At 44.3% G+C, this 23182-nt stretch overlaps 1 protein-coding gene across 6 annotated transcripts in view; it reads left to right on the top strand.

Moving 5' to 3' along the window:
* The window catches only part of SEMA5A (semaphorin 5A), a 451159-nt gene that overhangs the window by 280053 nt on the left and 147924 nt on the right, over positions 1-23182 (top strand). For all 6 annotated transcript variants that reach the window (XM_053913864.2, XM_024578532.4, XM_053913861.2 and 3 more), the window contains 2 exons: positions 7396-7494; positions 9300-9513. In XM_053913864.2, coding sequence (XP_053769839.1) covers positions 7396-7494; positions 9300-9513 — 313 coding nt within the window. The remainder of the gene's footprint in view (positions 1-7395; positions 7495-9299; positions 9514-23182) is intronic.

The raw sequence follows: 23182 nt of genomic DNA, 5'->3' as shown, positions 1-23182 counted from the left end.
TGCAGCCCCAGTGAAGCCACAGCTAGGCCCAGCACCACCTGCCCACCGGCTAAGCCCTGAATTCAGAGTTCAGACACCCCAAGTTTCCCTGTTCTGACAATGCCAGGGACCAAACCAGAAAACATCCTCAGAGTCAATTTGACTAACACATAACATCGGTTGGGGTGGGGGGAGTGAACATCAGGTTTTTCTTTGTAGCCATGACTTGAGAAACGAGAATTCAACTGTTTCACATCGTTGTTTGTGCGGTAGTGTTGTGAGGACTGATGCAGAATTACAAAGTTTCCCTTCTCCCTAAAACAAAAAGAACAATGCAAAATGTGACATCTCAAAAATGAGAAAAATGCCAGCCATTTTGACTGAAGTGGGGTTTTTTGTATGCTAAGAAAAGTGGCCTGTGCTGCTCCACACAATGCGTTTTACTGCAGAGCCAGGAATGTGGAGAGAGGGTGAGGGGCGGGCCCGCGGGTGGCACGGCCCTCGCCCACTCACTCCTGTGGTGAGAACCTGCCTCAGCTGCCTGCAGAGCAGGGGAGGAGAAAGATGACAGTTTCCTCCGGTTTCCCTGGGAACAGGGTCGCTGGGACTGAACCGACATCGTTTCATACAGAGTCCGTTCCAGTGACAATTTAGAGTCAGAATGAAGAAAAATGTCACCCAATCTTTGATTCGGGCCCCTTTAGAAAAGAAGTGAGGCGCTGAGACTGCTTATTCTTCCTGAGGCTTGAGCTGTGTTTTATTTTCACAATTTTCAGCGCACTTTGGACAGAGGGGGTGACTTCGCTGCAATGGCTTAAACATCCCATGTATTAAAGGGGGAAAAATCCGTCTTCATGAATTCTAAACACTTTTAGAATAAAATCTGTTGTATTTAGACCTTTTTGAATACCATTATAGAATTCGGCTTTGAGAACTATTTGAATGTCTTTTACACAAATATTATTTTAGACATAAATAGTCAAGTCTCCGGTGATCGAACAAGAGTTCCTTGTCTGTGTGGGGTTGTGATGTCTGAGCCAAAGCCCATCCCACCATGACCTTTAGGAACTTGACAAAGGAAACACAACTGATTATGAAGGGAATGAAAGAGCTACTTTGTGTGTATGTTGCACTTCATAATTTTCAGAAGTTTCTTGTTCCTGATTTCATCTCAGTACTTTTAACACCGAGTTCCTAGAATTATTTTGTAGTTAGTGGGAGAGTTCCCATTAGGATCCAGGGCTCTGTGTGGTGTCCCTCCTGCTGTGTCCCTTGGTCCTGCTCCCAGGATGTCAAACTGCACAGGAAAAGGGTTAAACTGCCTGTGAGTGAGAGGAAGAAAACGTGACACCACCCTGCCTGGGGTCCTGGTGGCCTCAGGGTTGAAACTTGACATTTTCACCTAAGTTGCCGGTATTTGGAAAGCTATGACCTAATCAATTCCCATACAGACTTGCCTTTATCCTATATAATTGCTTCAAGGCGGAGGATTCTTTAGATTAGATTATGTACACCAAATGTTTTTTATATGGAGGTTCCCAAACAAGTTTCCCATGGAGTCAGTTTCATTGAAAATAGTTGCATTATATAAATATAAATATATAAATTACATTTTAATTTATTAATTCAATGTGTCTTATATAACATAATATAGTTTTAATATGTGTATATACATAGCTATACACATAGCTATATCTCTATATGTATAAACATATATAAATAGAGATACAATAATATATATAAATAGAGATATAATAATATATCTATATGCAAGGGAGGGCAAAGGTAGGTTGATAGTTGTTTGTATGGAAAAAGACAGGCAGGTTATGATTATCACAATAGCTTTTTAAATTATGTTTTTATTTATTGATGAGAGAAAGAGCGACAGAGAAACATCAATTTGTTTTCCATTTATTCATGCACTCATTGGCTGATCCTTGTACGTGCCCTGACTGGGGATCAAACCCACAGCCTTGGTGCTGTCGGGACAATGCCTACCAACTGAGCTACCTGGCTGGGGCTACAACAGCTGTATTAACTCAAAAGAATGCCACAGTAGCACAGTGCACTTAGGTACAGTCTTGTAAGTGCTCAAATAGCCGGCCTTCATTATTTATACATTCTTGTAGTCTTCGAAAACCAGTAAACAAACCTGAATTTCAGCGACCTGCTTGGGGTAGCCCCACTGCCTCCTGAGGAAGTTGAATTGAAACCTACTTTTGCCCACCTGTGTATGCACATTTATACTATTACACACACACACACACACACACATCTCTGATTGGATCATACGGTTTCTCAAGATCCGCCTGGTAATCATGCCTTCAGTTGGTGTACATTGAACCGAAAAGGTACATGCAATTACCCTGAATTGCTCCTTGGATGCTCTTTGGGACCTCACAGATGCATCATTAAGAGACAGACACACTGCTTTCAGTGGGAGCGCTGTGATTAACATAAAGGCTGTCAGGCTTCCAGCCCTCCTTCCTCCTCCCTCCTTCCTAAAATTGATGGGTTTGGTGACGGCTGGGTGTTGCTGAGGCATCTACCTTGTTTACAGTTAATCTTTCTACACAATTACGGTCTTTGTTCAAGCAGAACATAACTGTTTGAAAGGAAAATGATGAAACGCTATAAGGCAAAACCAGTTAATTCATTAAGAAAATGGTCCTAAAGCATGTGTTTTCTCTTCTGGGGCCAGACCTTATATCCTTGAGACCAAGTGAGTCTTGGCCAGTCTCATCTAAAAGCTTTCAGTGAATCAGCAACTGTGCATCTCAGCTATCAATTCAAATAAGAATTGCTTCGAAGTCCCCCACAGGTTGAGCAGCCTGTGAGAGCGCGGACACACGTGGGTCATTTTCATGTCCAAGCGGTATTATCAGAATGTAGATGGATGAGTCTCATTATCAACAACAGAGCCATGTGGTGGCAGGTTGCTAGTGGCCTCGGAAATGAGACTATGACTTCTTGGAAAACCAGAATTCACTAAATCCCCTTCATCCATTTTGAAGATGGAATAAAGAAAAAAAAAATTCTTCGATGAGGAAAAAATTCAGAGACATTTAGATAAGTGGATTTATAAGAGAAATCTGTAACAGAATCTCTAAAATGGGCTTCTGTATTATGTCTGTATTTTAAAACAGGGTTTCTCCACGCGTTCCTTCTATCAAGTTCAGCTAACCCATGTGGAGGCCACATGTGTAGAAAAGACTTACAAAGTACCAGGAGATTTTCTATAGGAGAACTTGGGTCTTAGGGTCACCACCAGAATGAGACTGATTATCACAAAGCCTGGCACACAGACTGGTTCTTTCCTTCTTAAATTTATATTAGCTTTTTGGCTAAGTACTTCCGCTTTCTCCCATTTTCTATGTTTTTACATTTTGTTTTGTTTGAACTTGCCCCCCTCTCTCTTCAAAATAAAATCCCAAGAAGTTATTATTTTATATGTATTTCTTTACTTAGGATTCACACTGACTACTTCTAGAATGAGTCGAGGCAGTTTGTCAATTTAACCTAAGAGAACTTCTGAGTGAGTAAGAAGAGGAAAGGTCTGCGATGAGCTGCATGACACCTCTGGGCAAATGAGTTCAGCTTTTGACAGCTAAGGAGAAACGCCTCCAAAGGTTTCTCTTGTGGGACACCCTGTTCCATCTGACCTCCCATACTGGACTCATCTAGAACATCGTGCTTAGGTCCCATTTATCATAAGCAAGTCTGGGTTCCATAGGGTTGGGTCTTCATCCTTTTAGAAAAGGGCTGCACAAACCTCCATGTCAGATCGTCCTGGTTCCTGACATTTACCTCCTTCCTTCCTACGCATTTACTGAGCTGGGGGAAGCCCATCAGGGGCGCATGGCCCTCCTCAGGTAGCAGAGCTGCCCAGTGTATTCTCAAGTGGTCCCGATGGCTAGAACATGCCTCTTTTTCTTTCTTTTCTTTAAAAAAAAAATACTCTGGCCTAATTGAAATAATAGTGTTTTTTTTCTTCATTTACCTTTTTCCAAGATTTAAAATAAATTACCAGTTGGATTTGTCCTGCTTTCCTGGCACAGGTCTGCATCCTGGCTGTTACATTCCCTAACACCTCTCTAGTCCTTCCTCAAGTTTATGATGGGTCTTCAGCAATGTTAAAGACCTAAAGTCCTATTTCACTTGTCTCTGGGGAGATTAAGATAAGCACCACCTTTTTGTCATCTTGATTGTTTGCCTTCCCATAATCGATCACAGGCACTTGCTTCCTCTTCACTAGAATTCAGCCTTGAGATTACACCTTTTCCAGCTGGACAGATTCTCTTGGAATAACTTGCCCTTCACCTTGTTCATGGGTAACAGAGACTGCCTCTAGCACATTTCTATCTTGTGTCAGTCTCTTGCTTCAAAATAACAAACAAATAGTTCTATACATCTTGACTCATTCCTGCAAGACTTCTGAAAGCAGCATCAGAAATCAAACAAAACCCCCACCTGTCTCCACTGTGTGGAATTCTCCATCTTATTCTTATTATATAGTGTCATTTTTGTGTCTGTTTTATCTGTTAATGTGCCAGGCCCTCTCGGCCCTGTGTTCTCCAGGGTGGCCCTTTGGACTGCCCCTCAGACAAGCTCAGGCTGTTTTTGTCCTCGCCTTGATCCTATGTTTGCAAACTCTGCACCCCTCTGCTCCCTGGGGTGGCGGCCCCACCACGCCCCTCCTGTGCTCTCTGCATGCTCCCGGAGTCCAAGAAGCAATGATCATGTTGTCTCCAAAGCCTCGGTTTGTTCTTTTTCTCTAGAACTCTCCTTCCCTCTCCCCAGTTATAAAAACAAAACAGAACAGAGCAAAACATACCTCCCCATCTGGTGCACATTTGTCACCCAATTTACGGTCTACTGTTTACACTCATTTCTTAATTATTCTGATAGTTATCTTAGATCTCTCACCCTGTGGTTTTCTTTCCTCCGAGTGTCTTCAGATTGGCAGCCAGTGATAATATATGTTACTTTTATTGCTAGGATTAGTATTAAAAGACTTATCTACCCTTGATATTTCACTGTACATTTGCTTTGCAAATCCAAATAGCTTAGCTCTTTTCCTCATCACAGCCAGGCCACACAGCAGCTTGAATGATGGCATGGAGACGAGGGTTCTGTTTGGTTGAAGGAGCACTGCTGTGTCCTTAAGTCTAGATCTCCCTGACTTTGGACAATGTGTGGTTCAAGCCATCATGTCATCTTCTGGGTCCAGCTGGTTGGTCAGTGCCCACATTCTGTTGATTTGCTGGGCCCTGGCTTTGCCTTTTCACACTTCCCACCTGGTGCAGGCACAGGATGAGGATGGACTGAATTAGGACGTGGTTTCCTTACCTGTCTCTGAACTGCCATCTCCTTACCTCGAGGTTAGCTTCCCCACTGATTCCCCAGTCGTCCTATCATCACAATCATTGGGTCAGGTCAGAACCTCATGCAGTAACAACACACAAAGAGTCCCTTCACAATCAAAATAAAGTGCAAACTCATTGCTTGGCACGCCTGGCCTGTGTCCGGCTCCCCAGCCTGGGCTGCCTCCTCTGAATACAATGGAAGCACCAGGATTTCTGTAACCAGGGTGCCTTGGCACAGTCCTTCCCCCTGCCTGGGCATCTTTTCCCCCTTCTGTCCAGTAAAATTCTGCAAGTGTCAGATAGCACCTGTTCCCAGAAGCCTCGGTAAAGTCTACTCCTCCTTTGAAATTCATGTGAGCTGTCACCTCCTCCGAGAAGCCTTCCTACATCTCTTCGCTTTCCCTGCCCACTGGTATTAGTAATGCACTGTTCTTCTGTGGACAACTCTAAAGTAATTGCTCTGGGCCTGTATTTTAATTTTTCTCTGAAGAGCCTAGATTGTGACCCTCAGCACAGTGTGTGCCAAAGAGTGTATGATCAGTAGATGCTCGTGCAAAGTCCACGCATGACGCGGTCACCGGCAAGCAGTGTCCACGGTGTTGTGGCTGAGACGAGACAAATTCACATGGACTACTGAGTCCTGTGGAGGAAAATGGACTGCAGGGCCACTCTCTCAAAAGGAGAGCCTGCAGACCCTTGCCTTGTCTTGACAGGCTTTTACTGGCTTAATTTGCATAGGAATACAGGGCGTACATGGAAAGCTCAGCAATCATTGTCAGGCAGTAATAATCAAATAGATAACATTCAAAGAACTCTGAGGGCTTATTTTGAGTCAGGGTCAGATAGCTAAAGGACCATAAAACTTTGGGGAAACAAATTCATTTCATGCTTGGACCCTTATCATTTAAACTGAGGGTATTAGCAAAGCAGGTTTCACAGGATTTTATGCGTTCTTTCTTAGGCCTGATCTCCCTGGGGAACCTGCCCTTTCCAGCACAGGGCTGCACCCACCTCTAGAATTGTTTCAGGCTTAGGTCCAGCAGCGGAAGTAGGCAACCAAGAGATTAGGAGACTTCTTGCAGACAGAATGAGGACTCAGGCCATGTCAAAGCTGAAGGGTGAGGGTCCATCACTCCCTTTCACCATACCCCCCAAGTCCTTCCCTGAGGGCCCCCTTGTGACCATGTCTGTCTTAGGTCATCCCTCCCTTGAAGAATCTTACCCATCATTGGCTAACTGGTCATGCACTGGGGGCCAGGCAGGGTGAAGTAAAGGGGGCAGAGGCAGTGCTCCTGCCAGGGAGATAAGCTTTGTTTCCTTAGTGGCTTAGGGTCTCAAGGTCTCTCACTCAGCCTTAGCCATGGGGGGTTACAGTCTCTGAAACCAGGCAGGGCGGTTCCCAACACATGCACGCCTATGACCATGCCCCAGATTTTCTAGGAATGCTTTGCAACCACAAGAAATATTAGCTCTGGGTCACCCCTCAGCATGGCTTTCCTCCTATACGTTTCAGGCACCCTCTTTTGTTACTTGTCCATCAGAGAACCAAAAATGTTAAGAGTCTTGCTTTGTATGTAATGCAGTGTTTGAGAACTGAATGTGAAACATTCCAGTTTGTAAAGTTTCCCATGTGACCTTCACATTTGGAGGAGAATTCACAATGTTTTCTCAAAGCCCTGAGGAAGTTTCCCAAGATGCTGTTTTATGAGGAGCATTGGATATGTACCTGCTATTTACTTTCCTAATAGCTGGCAAAGTTAATTTTGGGTTTGGATTGATATCAAATATAATTCAAAATGAAACCCTGTTCATGAAAAGAAGGGACACACTTTGAGATTTTAACTGAACATAGTACCCTCTATTGAATAAGCATTCAAATAGTCAGATTATTTAATAGTTTTGTCGTGACTTTTTGCTCAGTTTCTGAGAGGGTTTCTTTTTTTAGTGGTCAATTAACATTCAATTTGTTAGCTAGTTAGATTGTATTTAGAGTCAACATTCCCTTTGGACTGAGGCATTGTTAATATATTTCTTGTGATTTTTTTTTCAGGATGAGTGTCAGAACTACATCCGGGTGCTTTTGGTGGGTGGCGACCGGTTGTTTACTTGTGGGACCAATGCTTTCACACCTGTCTGCACCAACCGCACGGTATGGCTTCATGTTGAGAGTTGACTAAAATTAATACCAGGAAAATCCAAACCTTCTATTAAAACACTACTGTCTTTTTTTTTTTTAAAGGATTTTATTTATTTTTTATTTTTAGAGAGGAGAAGGGAGGGAGAAAGAGATGGATAGAAACATCAATGTGTGGTTGCCTCTTGAGCACCCCCTGCTGGAGACCTGGCCTGCAACCCAGGCATGTGCCCTGACCGGGAATCGAACCAGCAACCCTTTGGTTCTTAGGCTGGCACTCAATCCACAGAGCCACACCAGCCAGGGCCAAAACACTCATGTCTTTTTGTACTTCTGTTCTCCAGTGAGTTACTCTTTAATTCAAAACATATCTTTCATCAAATCGAATAAATATTGGATATATTGATTTATTCCTAATCCCAACTCTCAATTAAATAAAGAACTGGAAATAACCATAGCTTATATAATTAAATTTAAATAGAGTTCTAAATGATTTCTATCAGTTTTTCTCCACCAGTGATTCTAAACATTAATCATAAACATTTTTTTTTCTTAATTCTGCTTTACTCTGGACATACTTTTAAGTATTAAAGTGGCCTAAAATCACAATCCAAATGAACAAAGATATTACAAATTGGATAAGAACCATGACAAAACTTTAAAGTAGGGAAACAAACAGCTGGACCTCTAGGCAAAGTAGTTATATCATTACTGACATGGATGTTCAGCATCCACATCATATGCCAGGAGAGCTGCCCCAGGGGACAAAGCACACACGTCATCTTCCAAGTGTGGGGTCTTTTTTGATCTTCCTCAGGGAGCATGATGTTGAACTATCATTGGGTTAATTTTCTGGTCGCACAGCTTCTCACAAAATTGGAATTAATCGTCAGCTTTTAGTGTTCGTTATTTTTGAACTAACATTCTGTTACTGGAAATAAAGGGAGGATGATGGTGATGAGAAGCAATGCCCACAGAGACCCCTGGGGGGCCATGCCCTGTTTCAAGAGCCCTCTGTGACTCAATGACTTAATCCTTGCTGCTACCCCATGCTGTGCTCACCCTTTGGGTCCCCATTTTATAAAAGGAGAATCTCAGGCATAGAGACTTCGAGTGACTCAGCAGGGCTACAAGTCCACCTGCAAAGCAGGCAGTGGCTCTGAGGGCCCCCCAAACCCCCGACTCTATTGCCTCTATGGAAAGAGTGATGGAAGAATTGCACACAGGATTCCCTCCCGACCAAAGAAAGAGCTTTTCTCATTCAGTAACCGAGAGGCTAGATTACACCCAGATGACAGCAGGACATGGAGGTGTCTCTCTAAAAGCTGAGTGATTACGTTTTGGAAATTTGGGCTCTATGGTGCTATAAATATCCATACATCCTTACCTGTGAGCACAGCTTTGGGCTATTCATAATATGCCGAATCACTTATATGGACAAAAGTGTACGTAATTTTTTATTGTGGTTTATATTTCTGTAAGTATTAAATTTGGAGCCTTTCTTCAAGTGGAAAGATCAGCCATGCCCCTTGCACTATGAATAGAAGCTGTCTGCATACAACAATCCTCAGACTATGTGAGGATTCACTGACAGGAGGTTCTGGAGCTCTAATGGGATGACGAGAGGGATTGTTCCGTGGACTCTTTCACCACGGCCACAGCATGCAGTTTCATCAAGGGCAGAGAGCGAAAGTTTGTCGTGTGTTGTCATGAGCCCCAGAAAGCTTGTTGCCCCTGTTTTGTTAGCAGTTCAGGCATTAACACTATTCGAGGGCTTGCCTAGGGGATAATTGGTTTCTCTTTCCCGTCCTCACCCACAGTTGAATAACCTGACCGAGATCCATGATCAGATCAGCGGCATGGCCCGCTGTCCCTACAGTCCCCAGCACAATTCCACGGCTCTGCTCACAGCCAGCGGGGAACTGTACGCTGCTACAGCCATGGATTTCCCGGGACGCGACCCCGCCATTTACCGAAGTCTGGGCGTCTTACCGCCTCTCCGCACGGCCCAGTACAACTCCAAGTGGCTCAATGGTAGGTCTTACAGTCACTCCTGTTTCCCGTCTCAGGTGTCGGTGACGCCTGGTTGCATGGCGCTTAAAATCAAATTGCCACGGTTTCTAAAGAACAGTAAATTCATTTTCTAAAGAAATCAAAATGTAATGTGTTTGGTACTTCTGTGTATGGCTCTTCAGTGATAGAAAGAGCAGTGATGTTCTTAACAGTGGGGATCACGAGAAGAGGACCCTTTGATAATCATTGAACTTACGCTGTTTTTAATATTGTGACGTGCCCAAGGTATCTTCACACACGTGCATTTTCTCTTAACATCTTTATTCTACAGGGTCCGGCACAAATAATGCCCCTTTCTCTTATTACAAAATCATAAGCATGTAATTCTGTAACATAACAATATCACACTCAAGCTCAGTGCACCATGTAACATTTTAGGTGAAATGTTCAAAGTTCTGTCCATCTCGTGTGAGACAGTCACATACCCTACCTACCACACTCAAGCAAGCCTTACTTTTGCTGGACCCTGTATGTCTAAGAAGGGAAATTATTAGCATTTCGTGAAATGTTCAGATACTGTGTAAAGTGTGTATGGCTACTGGTAGCTCCAAAGGACTTGACCAATTTAAAAAGTAAGGTACCATAACTGGAAGGTTGATTTAGACCTCTTTGGAGTTGCTTGTATCAGAGGCTCAAATGTTAGTAAGGCCTGCAGTCCCGTCACTGGTCTTGCTGCCGTCCACGGCCTGTCCGGTCAGGTTGGTCCTCAGGCTGGCTGTGCTCACAGATGCTAATTCACTGTTGCAACTTTTGGTCCTACATCCAGATGTGACAGTATCTAGTGGAAGAAGAACCCACATTTCTTGTATTACTTTTTTTTTTTTTTTTTAAGAAATCAGAAACCCCCAGAAGACTTCCTTTCAAACTTGGGCTAGAACTTGGTCACCAGCTCGCTATCGAGATTGGCTATGCACCATGTCCTGACGTACGGCAGCTGAAATCCAGCACTTTGTATCTGTGTATGTTCACATGTGAATGCGGGCACACTCACACTCACACACATAATGATGGGGATAAGTATATGAGCCATATGTAATCCCTTCCCTCGTTTATTTCAGAGCTGCACTAAGATAAAATCTTTAAATTGCCACCATAATATTTACTATTTTAAGCTTTCAAGTTCTGCAAAGATTTACTGGCCTTTTGCCAAGTACAAGCTAATTATATAGAGCAGAGTTGCTCAACCTCAACACTGTTGGCCTTTGGGGCCATGTAATTCTTTTGGGGTGGGGGAGGAGGTGTCCTGAATATCATAGGTTGGTTAGCAGCACCCCTGAACTATACTCACCAGATGCAATACCCCTCCCTCCACTCCCAGTTGTGACAACAAAAATTTCCCCAAATTGCCTCTGATTGAGAACCACTGGTTTAGACTTAGTGCATATGAATATGTGTATGTGTAAGTATAAATAAAACACAAGTATTTGGTCAAATAACATAGTCAAACCAACTATTACAGTTTACCTTCTGAAGACTCCCTTGCAAAAAATGTTTTCATGGAGCTTCTCCAGGAAGTTGAATGACTCTGTGCTTCCAAGGGTGATATGGATTGATTTTCCAAACCAAAGAGTAACTCTTCGTAGATTCTCTCTGTTAACATTATTTCTGTTGAACTGGCTGCAGCTGAATGCATTGACTCTCAATGGAAGGTCTCCTTTCATCCCTGAAGTCTTTCATCTGTATACCTCAAAGTTTTTCCTATTTGTTTGTTGATTTTTACTAGCCCAGCAAAGATTCCAGTTAAAAATCAAAATTCCCCCACCCAAAGGCATTGCAATTAGAGTTTGCCAAAAGCAAAGTAAGAAGTAATTAGGAGCACAGTTTCTTTTCACTAAAGTGAAACCGTTAACAATATCCTGGAAAAATAATTCAGATCATAGCATGAGTTATAAATGCCAGCTCTTTGTTTACATGTGACTCCAATACCCATGGGCCGACCAGATGGTCAGATGCTGCTCACACTTTGGGTGGAAGAATCCTTTCCATTTGAGAGTCAGGTGATGGAACAAGGGCGAGAGAGCGCTAACCCAGTGCTCGCCCCAGTCACTGCAGGCCTGCCGTTGTCATTGGTTGAACACAGGAAGTTTTAGATTCTTAGCTCACTGTGCCATCATAGCTCCTGTAGATGAAATGGCCCTGCCTTCCTCACAGAGCAGCAGCCCCCTGCCTCCCCTGGCCACACCAGGGAGGCTTGACTCCTGGGACAGACAGCAGGGAGCCTGACTCAGGGTTCCCAGGTCTAGCATGCTCACTGTTCATTCCCTCTCCTGGTTTCTGTCGGGCAATTCCTTCTTGGATGGAACCCTGAGATATCAATTCTACTCCTGGTTGTCTGGCCCCACATTTCTGCTCTCATTGATCTTCCATCCAGGACAGATTCCAGCCTCTGTCCCTCACTTACTTCTGCTGTGTCCCCTGCTGAGACTGGGTACAGAGTCACCAATTGTCACTGACCTAATTGAAATCCACATGTTGTATCCCACCTGCCCTTTGACCAGATGCCCTATCTAAGTTCTTTCTGCTGTATTCTGGAGTAGTTTTCTTTCAATAGACTGTTGCTTTCTCCATTTGCCCTTCTTCTTTGCCATCACCATAAATTTCTTTCTCACTAATGATGATCACTCTCTTTGGATAAAAATGCTCAGATTTCTTTCTTAAATGAGGTAAGAACAAAGAAAGAAATCCAAACAAGAGGGCTCCTATTTTCCAACTAATTTTAGAGTCCTATTAAATGATGCTCCAATATTCTTCTTCTGAGTTTTCAACTGATTGAGAATCCAGACCCAGCAGCCAATGAATGGACATCAGGTAACTGGATTTGTTCTGAACACAGCTTAGTGGGGAACAGGAAGCAGGCTTCATGCAGTTGGCTGGTGAGGTGTCCTTTGTTTCTCTGCTCCTTTCTGTGTTTATGTCTCCTCAGTTCTTTTCTGAAATTCTGCCCTAGGCCCTCTCCAATCTATTTCTACTACTTTTCTGGGGTGATCCTTCAACACTGTACTCCAGATCATGCCAGTCCCAGTCCTAAACCCCCTTTAATGCCCCCCATATTCTTGGAAAAGAAGCTGTCTGCTCCCTTCTGTGGCCCTCACTGGCCCTGTGCACTGGCTCTGGGACCTCATCTCCCCTGGGCCCTGCCTCGCGTTACCCCCTCATTTGCATTTCTTCTCACTGTTGTGCACCCCCTACCCTGGTGGTTAGGGACTGTGTTCAGTCTGGGTTTAATGAATAGCATCAGCTCACAGGTAAAGGGCGGAGGCCTTGGTGTTAGAAACACCTGAGGGTGACTGAACACTCAGCCTTGGAGATACAGATTGTATCCCAGTTGTGTTTCCTTATCTGCAATGTGGAGATAACTCCCTACTGGACGGCTGTTATGAGAATAAAATGAGACAATGAGGAGATGATGAATATTAGAGCCTTGCACACAGCAAGTACTCAATACATGAAGGTAATTACTGTGCACTCCCCACAGAGTGATGGGATATCTGATGTGTGAGGCAGGGTTTGCTGACCGAGCGAATGGGTGAACAGTTTGGGCTGTGTTCCTGAGTGACCGACACCTATCAGCCTCCTCTGTCCTCACTGTGATGAGCCCCCTCCCCGCCCTCCTGCTGTGCCCCCTGCTGTCCCTCTGAGGCCAGCCTCTCCTGACCCTCCTGTCTGACTGCTGCCACATCCAGCTCCCCCAGGCACATTCAGGACCTGCCCATGGCTGCCCAAGCCGTGATCCCTCCACACAAGAGCAGGAGTCAGGCCTCTGGGAGGCTATCACTCAGCTAACAGCTGCAGACAAAATATGATAAATAAAACCCACATCTTTGTTATGGACATTTTCTAAGTTTTTCCAACATTTTTGTGTTCAGAGAAGAGAATTGTCTCAGCAAGAGAGGTCTAAACGCCAGCACCTACTAACCAGGGCCAGCAACATTTTTGTGTTTAGATTCACTGCTTAGAATTCAGTTGCATGCAGGGCAACTTACTTATACACAGAGGACGCCCCTTCCAATAGTTCTATTACTTCATTTACACATAGGGCCAACTCATGAAGTACCGGTTAGCAGCTACTAATATTTGTTGCGTGCCTGTAGCGGCACAGGCTAGGCACCCTCCTACCCTGCCTCCAGCAGACAGCCACCAAACCACTCCACTGCATCAAGTGGTGTTTTGGGCAGTGCCTGTGTTTGTTTCCTGGGGTTCTCAGAACCGAGCACCACAAACTAAGTGACTTAAAATAACATGAGTTTATTGTCTCAGAGTCTGGAAGCTAAAAAAGTCCACAATCAAAGAGTCAGCAGAGCCCATGCATCTGAGAAGGCTCTATGGGAGGATCCTTCCCATCTCTTCCCGCTCTGGTGGCTCCAGGGCTTCCTTGGCCTGTGGTTGCTCCACTCTAGTCTCTGCTCCGTCTTCCCATGGCCTCCTCCCCGTGTGTCTGTGTCCCCCAGGCCGTCTTCATACAGGAACAATGCTACTGGATTAGGGGCCCACCTTCCTCCAGTATAATCCCATATTAATTAATTATGTTTGCGATCACCCTATTTCCACGTTTATAGGTACTGGAGGTTTGGACTTCAATATATATTTTTTGGTTGGATACAATTCAACCCATAACAGTGTCCTAATCGTGAAGTGCTCAGTGGTTGAAATCTTAAACTGCAGCCTCTTATTTTCTGGTGACAACCTTAATCTTCATTTCTGTGCTATGGGAAAGTCCTCTGCCCAACTCCAGCCTCCGTGTCTCAGCCATACCATCTTCACCCTGAGCCGACAGTGTTGTTTCTGGTCTCCAGTGAGGTCAGGACCGTGTCATTGTCGGCCGCCCTAGTCCAAGGCAGACTGGTTGCACCTTTCCTCCCTCTGTTCTCCAGAGCCCCGGGAGGGACAACCCATTTATTCAAACTGCTGCCCTCTGCACCCCACATCCCTCCTCACCCCATGGCCTCAGGGGAAGGGGTGCCTGTCTCCTGGGCAGCGTTCCAGAGGGGATGTCCTCCAGCTCATTCCATGTCTGAGTTACCCCCCCAAAGGGCTGCAGTGAAGGCTTCACTCGAGCACTTCTATAAGAAGAACACAAAGGCACAAAAACTGTCTTTTCAGGACTGCAGGTGTGAACAGAACATGCCAGGCCCTTTGGCAACTCCAGCCTCTGGGGTCCCCTAGAACTTCAGGCCTAATCTTCAGGAAAGTGGTGGCATGTGCCTGTCCAGGCTGATGTCCTGCCAGGACACAGGGAACCCTGAGTAGAGACCTGCCAAGCCTCTAATCTTCCCACCACACCTCCCAGAAACCAGCACGAATACCTAGTATAGTTCTAACAACCTTCCTGGAGCTTGCTAAGTCCTTTGGACTTAATTCTCGAGTTCCGGGTACCATTTCTTATTACACTCCTACAGCTGTACACCACTGAGTGGGTGTCCCACTGCACTGCTGCACCTGTTCCATGTGACCCAGGTGACGGGACATGCCATCAGCTGTCAGTACGCGCTGGTGTGGAGAGGGAGAGCAGGGCTGGCTGTGGATGCTTTCCTCGGGCTTACCTGCTTCTCCTTCCCAGCCCGTGTGATCTGCTCCATCTGGGTTGCACGCTTGGAGCTCTTAAGGGGAAGTGTGCTGTTTCCTGGGTGCACCATGCCATCCTTGCAGTGCTCCTGTGCACACAGCATTTACACTGTCCTCACTACCCTTGATTTTGTCTGCTCACTCATTCCAGTTTCTCTTTCCTTCTGCTCAAGTTTCAGTTTGCCCCAGACTCAGCTGGGTCTGTCATCCGCTCTCGGCCGTGCGCATGGTGGTGCTTACCCCACTGTGCTGGAGCTCTTGGTCATTCTCCCCGTCCTCATTTCCCCTGCAGAGAAAGCCACAGCCCTGCCCGCCGGCTTCCCGTCACCTCTGTGTCCTCACTACAGACCCTTAGCCCCCTCTGCCCCAGCCTGTTACATTTTGCACATCCCACTCCCTCTCTCCTGGGGCCAGCTGACTTTTACTGGTTTTACTTTCACGAGTTTGTGAATTTCCTCGAGGGCAGGGATTATGTGTGAGCCATCTTTGTGTGTTCATCATCCCCCTTAGTGCCTGAAACACGCTTTAGGCTCTATTAATAATTGTTGAATGGGTAGGAGATGACCACTTGTCACAAGAAGCAGAAATGTGAATGATGGTGTTAAATAAAGGGAACGGGTTGTATAAATTTTAACCCAAAACTAAAAAAATATATTTGCATGTTAGAAACTGAGTCAGGTCTAAACATTAAAAAAATCTTAATGTTGACTTCTCATTTGGACTCTGATTTTCAACTATTACGTGTTTAGTCAGTTATCAAGGGCCCAGAAATTGATTGGATAATGTTCTGGAGGTTTGAAACGTTGAGTTTATATGTTTGGTTTTGAATATAAATTTTAGAATTACATTTTTTCCCTGTGCAAAAATCACTCTTGAAATAAATTTATGTGTTTAGAGAAATACATTAACATTAATGCATTGCATTACTAATAATTAATGAAACTATGTTAATGCATTTAATACTAATACTAATCCTTATTAAATGATTACTGTTAAGACAGGGTAATAAATATTTAACAGCAAATGCTTAAAATAGAGAAGCTGTAAAACTTGCCTTTAAGAAATTGGCGATCAAATTGGGGAAACAATAAACCCATGAAAAGGGGAAAAATAACATTTCCGAATTAATAATGTGTAAAATGAGTTTGTAAGTTCATTTCTTTTCCTGTCTTTACAACTTTAGTGAGATATAATTGACATTTAACATTGTGTAAATTTAAAGTATACATTGTGTGAATTTGACACATTTATGTATTATAAAGTAATTGCCATCAGAGCATTAGGTAGTACGTTTGTCCTGTCACATAATTACCTTTTTTAAAAATTATATTTTATTGATGAAGCTATTAGAGTTGTTCTGATTTTTCCCCCTTTGCCCCTCTCCACCCAGCACCCCCCCACTCCCTCAGGAAGTCCCCCCACCATTGTTCATGTCCATGGGTCATGCAGATGAGTTCTTTGGCTACTCCATTGTCTATACTGTACTTCACATCCCCATGGCTATTCTGTAACTACCTATTTGTACTTCTCTTTTTAAAGTATATTTAACTGATTATGCTATTACAGTTGTCCCATTTTTTTCTCCTCTTCATTCCCCTCTGCCCTTCACGACCCCTCCCACCCACAGTCCCTCCCCCCCAACCCCCCTCCCCTGGCCCCAGTTCATGTCCATGGGTCATACGTATAAGTTCTTTGGCTTCTCCATTTCCTATACTATTCTTAACCACCCCCTGTCTATTTTGTACCTACCAATTATGCTTCTTACTCCCTGTACCTTTTCCCCCATTCTCCCCACATTCCCTCCCCACTGATAATTCTCCATGTGATCTCCATTTTTTATGCAGTAGGAATATTTCAGGTCTATTCTCTTAACAATTTCCAAGTGCATAATATAGTAATTTTAGCTAAAATCACCGTGATGTACCTTAGATCTCCAAAACTTGTTAATCTTATACCTCGAAGTTTATACCCTTTACCAGTATCTCCCCATTTTCCCCCAACCCCGGCCCTGGGTAACTACTACTTTACATCTGTTTCTCAGAATTCAGCTTTTTAGATTCCACATATAAGCGGTACTGTACAATATTTGACTTTCTCTGTCTGACTTATTTCTCCTACCATGAGGTCCTCGGGTTCATTCAAGTTTTTGCCAATGACAGGATTTCCTTGTTTCTCACAGCTGAACCATATTTCATTTTATATATTGATAAACTCATAGGCTGTTTCCATATCTTGGCTATGGTAAATCATGCTGCAATTCGCAGGGGAGTGCCGATACAGTTTCTGAGGGACCTGCATGCTTGAGCGTAGAATAAAACCTCTGTAAGAACTTAGAAAAACTAATCCATAAATTAGCCTTAAAAACTCAGTGCAGACATCTACACAGGTGTAATCTCATTAACACCCAGCGACCTGCTTGTTTCTTCTCTGTTGGAAATACTTGCCTTTCTACCGGGCTGTCCTGATGAACTCCACAGCCTCCTCCATTCTCTGAGATCCCAGCCATGACCTCACGTGGTGAGGCAAAGCCACCGGAAATCCACAAGTCTTCTCATTGGAATAGTGTTACTTTTTAGGAGCTATGATATTTTTAGTTAAGGAAACTCTTCCTGTAATGATCTGAAATTCCATTGGTTTGAATTATGTTAATGGTGTTACCCACAAAACAAATAGTCATAACAAATAGACTTTAAAATGCAATGATTAACCTAATTTACCCAGAGAGAGAAAATCCCCTCTGGACTTAACTCCCAGAGAAATTGTTTCTCCTTGTTGTGAAGACAGGAGCTTTGTGGAGCTAGGTGCCGCCCCACCCCCACCTTTCAGTGGTCCTGGTGTGGCCAGACTTTATTGGGCTCTGTTCTGGGGAAGCCCTTTTGTCCTGTGGTGACAACCCTTTTGGCAGAGCCTATTCAGCACCTTGCAGTGTCTGTTAGGCACTCTGTGGACAGATGGTGTTTGTTAAGACAGGGAATTCATCAACGAAAGCAGAGTTCACAGAACAAGCAAAAACACAGGCAAGTGGGACTTGGGAATCCATGATGTTTGTGTAGGAAAACTAAAGTATTTATTGAGAAAAAGAAGCTTGGTAAAACCAGAACAAAAATAAGATTGCATAGTGAACGGCCAAGTTTTTAATTTTTTTCCCCATGATACTTTTTTTAAAAAATTTTTATTGTTATTCAATTACAGTTGTATGCCTTTTCTCCCCATCCCTCCACCCCACCCCAGCTGAACCCACCTCCCTCCCCCACCTCCACCCTCCCCCTTGTTTTGTATTGTAGCAAACAAGCATCTGGGGAGGTGCTTTAAAACGGTTTTCCTTGTAGATGGTGGGAGCTTCTCAGAACTGTGACTGTGAGGCTGCAGTCTGACACCTGCCTCTTGGAGGTGAACCTTGCTGAGTGATGAGACTGGGACTTACTGCTGAGCAAAGTCCTATGGCATGTGACCCAGCTCAATGAGCCGTTCTTTTCTAACTTTCAAGCTTCATCCAACCCATCAGAGGGCATGGACAGGTTGTCTGTCTTTTAAGGGCTACATGTATTTTGGAAATTCTCTTGTAAGCCTAATCAGATTTTCTTCGTAGGGTCAGAAGAGATTTTAAATAAATAACCTTTCTGTGTACCATCTGCCTGTCTGTGCATCTGTTGACATCTCTGTTAACTCCAGTCATTACTCCAAGTGCAAGGGAGAGTCACGTGGCTAGTTATAACTGCCAGGTAGATGGGAGGCCGCATGTACATTTTATCTGGAATCCATCACACAACCTTCCAAAGGCGATGGCACTGTCCTTATTTTACAGAGGAGCAAGCTGAGGTTAGAGGGATCAGCCACCTGAACCAGGGCTGCACAGCTGTTGTGCACTTGAGCTAGGATTTGAAAACAGGACCCACTCCGGAGCTTGAATCCTTCCACTTCCATGTGCTCCTGTCCTCCCCTTTGTTTAGTCAACATCCTAGGGAACAGCAACGTCCTAACCCGCCTCCATCACTCTCTCCTGTGCCTATGTTTTTATGCCCGAGCTGAGATGGAAGAGGAACATAGGAACTTTGGAAACGGTTGAGTGTTTTCTTATAAAAGCTTAGAATAAAAGCTTGTCAGAGAAGATGGAGTAAACTGGGGTTACTAAACACAACGTAGAAGAGACTGTGGGCTAATTTAACATAGCCCTTCATGGGCACAAAAGTTGGACAAGTGACATGAAGGGATTAATTCTTGTGGGGCTCCTTCAAAATAGTGTCCTGCTCTGTCTTGGTCATCCAGCTCTGAGTGCCTGAGCATCTGTTCAGTCTTGTGATGAAGTCTCTCTACTTGCTAGTGAATCATTTGCAATTTCAATTTGCACATTTCAAAAGAGAATGAATGAATGAATGAGTCCTTCCATCCCCCACCAAGAAATTTTGAGACCAAAGGCATCAACCGTGTACACTAAGTTCATGAAGATCTACATCCCACCCCACCTCCCCCAAAAAAATATCCAAGCCAGAAAGACATGCCCCATTACAGAGAGTACAATATATTGTGTAGAAATTTACTAGTACTTATGCAACCACTCAGGAAAATGGCTTAAAGCTCCTTGCCTGGAGACCATAATCAGCTTCCTGTGACAGCCTTGGGTGATACCTGGCATCGGGCATGAATATTAACATTGTTCTCTTTTCCTCTCAAAAGTGTTACAGTTTGGGCCACAAGTCCTACTGCCATCCTGTTCATAAGATATTCAGTTCTACATGTTTCAGTAAATTTTTCTACATATTATTCTATTAAACTTTATTTTTCCTCCATCATGGCCTCTCTCAATTTTTCATTCACTGCTGCAGATTGGATAGTTCACTCTGTTTTTTGTTTTGTTTTTTCTTTCTTGGCCTGGCTCAGGTCATCCCAGTAGACAGAGATCAAGCCAACAGGCAAGTTTACTTATCCTAACTGTGTAATGGTGTAGCCTGGTTTGCTCTTTCAGTTAAACCTTTCTCTTTTTCTCCCTCTTAGTCTTTTAAACATGCTATATAGGTATTGCCCTGACTGGTGTGGCTCAGTGGGTTGGGTGTTGTCCCACAAAGCAAAGCGTCGCCGGTTCAATTCCCAGTGAGGGAACATGCCAGGGTTGTACATTCAGTCCCCGGTCAGGGCACGTATGAGAGGCAACCAGTATTGATGTTCTCTTTCACATCGATGTTTCTCTCCCTTTCCTTCTCCCTCCCCCTCTCTCTAAACATAAATAAATGAAATCTTTAAAAAGAAGTAAAAAATAAAAATACTTTATAGGTATTAAAATATTTCTAAGATCTTTGAATTCAAGTTAATATTTCAATGAAAGAACTATGTTTTGAGTTACAATGCTACAGGTTAAATAATTTGTTCTTTAAAGAAGTGAACCTATACATTTAAAATATAATCAGGAAAAAATGAACACGGTAAATAGAAACTTTCTGTTTTCAAAATATTCAGAAATCACTTACACAACTAATTGAGCCAAGGAATGCGTGGTTTGGTAGAATCTTGCAGGAGAAGGGACAGGCTGCCCGGGGCTTTGTGCTTGGACTGGGGGCAGAGAGCAGAACGGACAAGGATGTCTCTGTCCCTTTGAGCTAGAACATTAGACAAATGGCCAGTTAATGAAGCTCCCACAGAATCAAAAGGAGAACTCTGGGTGAGAGTTTTGGGCTCCTGGGGCATGTGCTCATGCTGGGGTGGCAGTTCTCCTTTAGGGAGAGAGCCAATGTCCTTTTGCTACAAGTCCCTTCCACTTGAGTCAGCAAATCCATGTCAGCTCAGCAGGGTATACTCCCCTTGAAGAGGGAAGGAAGCCAGTGTCTAGTCCTGCTGCAAGGGTTTTGGCAATGGCTCCTTTTTGCCAGGTGCTCAGGAAGAGAAGGACCTGGGGTCCGAGGCTCACTTCCTGGGTCAGTGACCACTGAGGACATGCTTGGTTCACCCCCTTGCCCCTTTACCCTCCACCACTACCACCCACACAGGGCTTTGGACCACAAGCTTTCTTTAACCCCCCCCCCCACCCCCGTGTCTCTCCTGTGGCAGTGGAAATTCAGACTTCTCACTGTGGGTAACTGACCTGGCCTTCTACCTCCTGCCCCATTGCTTCCTTCCAATGGGATGACTCTGGCTTCATTCCATCCTGGCCACCCTCTGAGTCTTCTCTCCCATCACTCTTTCTGCTCTTCCTGGCCTGGTGGCCTCTTCCCACTCTCATAAGATCCCCTCCTTTCTGATTCTCAAGTTCCCCTTGTTGCCCTTGGAACTCATTGTCCTCATCATCATTATAATTACTTGTTGGTTTGTCTTGTCTGTCTTCTCACGCTGTCCTTGAGGTCACAGGCTGTGTCTCCCTTTACCATGGAATACCCAGTGCCCAGGACGGCTCCACGGTAGGTGGTCAGTAAGCTCCTGTTCACACAGGAGCAGTCTGTCTGACATCAAGGCTGCGTCTATAGCGTGGCCCTTCCACCCCGTCCCGTTCCAGATCTGCCGAAGGGAACACAGACCCCAATTTGACATACAGAGTGTCATACTAATGAATTAGCTTGTTAAGTACACACTGACAATATTGTGGGTTTATGTTAATTTATATACTTATGTATGTATTCATTGTTAATTTGCATGCTTGTTATTTATTCATTATTTTGTATCTTTAAATAAACAGAGGTCTATGTTTTGATGAATAGCACTCAAGTGCCAGGCACTGCCACGTGCTGCCTGCCGCTCTCACAGTGATACTGCGTGTTGGACGGCATTACCATGATCCAAAAAAGCAGGACACGGGGAATCTGTGCTGTTAAATAACTTGACTAAGTTCATCCAGCCAGTAGGTGGAAGTATTGAGCCACATATACACATACCTCAGTGCTTTCTGTCTGCGCACATGGGCGTACATCTGTCTGTCTGTCTGTCTATCCAGTACTAGAAATGCTATGCTTTTTATGGCTTTTAAACCACATCATACTTAACGTAATTTATTTTAGTTTAATTAGCCACTCATCATAAATGCCTAGACAGCACAGTTTTATGTAGCTTTGATAAGGGAAAAATGTGCGCGACAGGAGAGGGTCTGAACTCTAGGAGTCTGTATGGAAGTGGTGTTGATAGTGACTGCCACCAACACCCAGGAGAGGGTCTGAACTCCAGGCGTCTGTATGGAAGTGGTGTTGATAGTGACTGCCACCAACACCCAGGAGAGGGTCTGAACTCCAGGAGTCTGTATGGAAGTGGTGTTGATAGTGACTGCCACCAACACCCAGGAGAGGGTCTGAACTCCAGGAGTCTGTATGGAAGTGGTGTTGATAGTGACTGCCACCAACACCCAGGAAAGGGTCTGAACTCCAGGAGTCTGTATGGAAGTGGTGTTGATAGTGACTGCCACCAACACCCAGGAGAGGGTCTGAACTCCAGGCGTCTGTATGGAAGTGGTGTTGATAGTGACTGCCACCAACACCCAGGAGAGGGTCTGAACTCCAGGAGTCTGTATGGAAATGGTGTTGATAGTGACTGCCACCAACACCCAGGAGAGGGTCTGAACTCCAGGAGTCTGTATGGAAATGGTGTTGATAGTGACTGCCACCAACACCCAGGAGAGGGTCTGAACTCCAGGAGTCTGTATGGAAATGGTGTTGATAGTGACTGCCACCAACACCCAGGAGAGGGTCTGAACTCCAGGAGTCTGTATGGAAGTGGTGTTGATAGTGACTGCCACCAACACCCAGGAGAGCAGACAGTGTCTGGCTAACTGTACATCCTGTGTGGAGACTGTTTCCGTTAACTCTTCTTTTTGGGGGGTGGGGGTGGAATAGCTTGCTATTTTGAAATTTCAGCATGTATGGCTATATTTGTGTTCCTTAATTTCTGATTACCTTTAGGCTTAATATATGCATGTTTGATTATCATTATGTGAAGTTCTACTAAGTATAAATTGTTAAAAGGGAATCAAGAGTAAATCATGAAATAATTATAGCCACCATTCATTAGGATTTTACTATGTAAACGTCTCTTTAATCCTTACAGCAAAATAGCTCTTCTATGCCCTGAATCATCATACAGGATTTAGGATGTCGGT

Source organism: Desmodus rotundus, chromosome 1, assembly GCF_022682495.2.
Source record: "Desmodus rotundus isolate HL8 chromosome 1, HLdesRot8A.1, whole genome shotgun sequence".
NCBI lineage: Eukaryota > Metazoa > Chordata > Mammalia > Chiroptera > Phyllostomidae > Desmodus > Desmodus rotundus.
The sequence above is the reverse complement of the archived record's forward strand: the minus strand, read 5'-3'. Positions and strand labels throughout refer to the sequence as shown.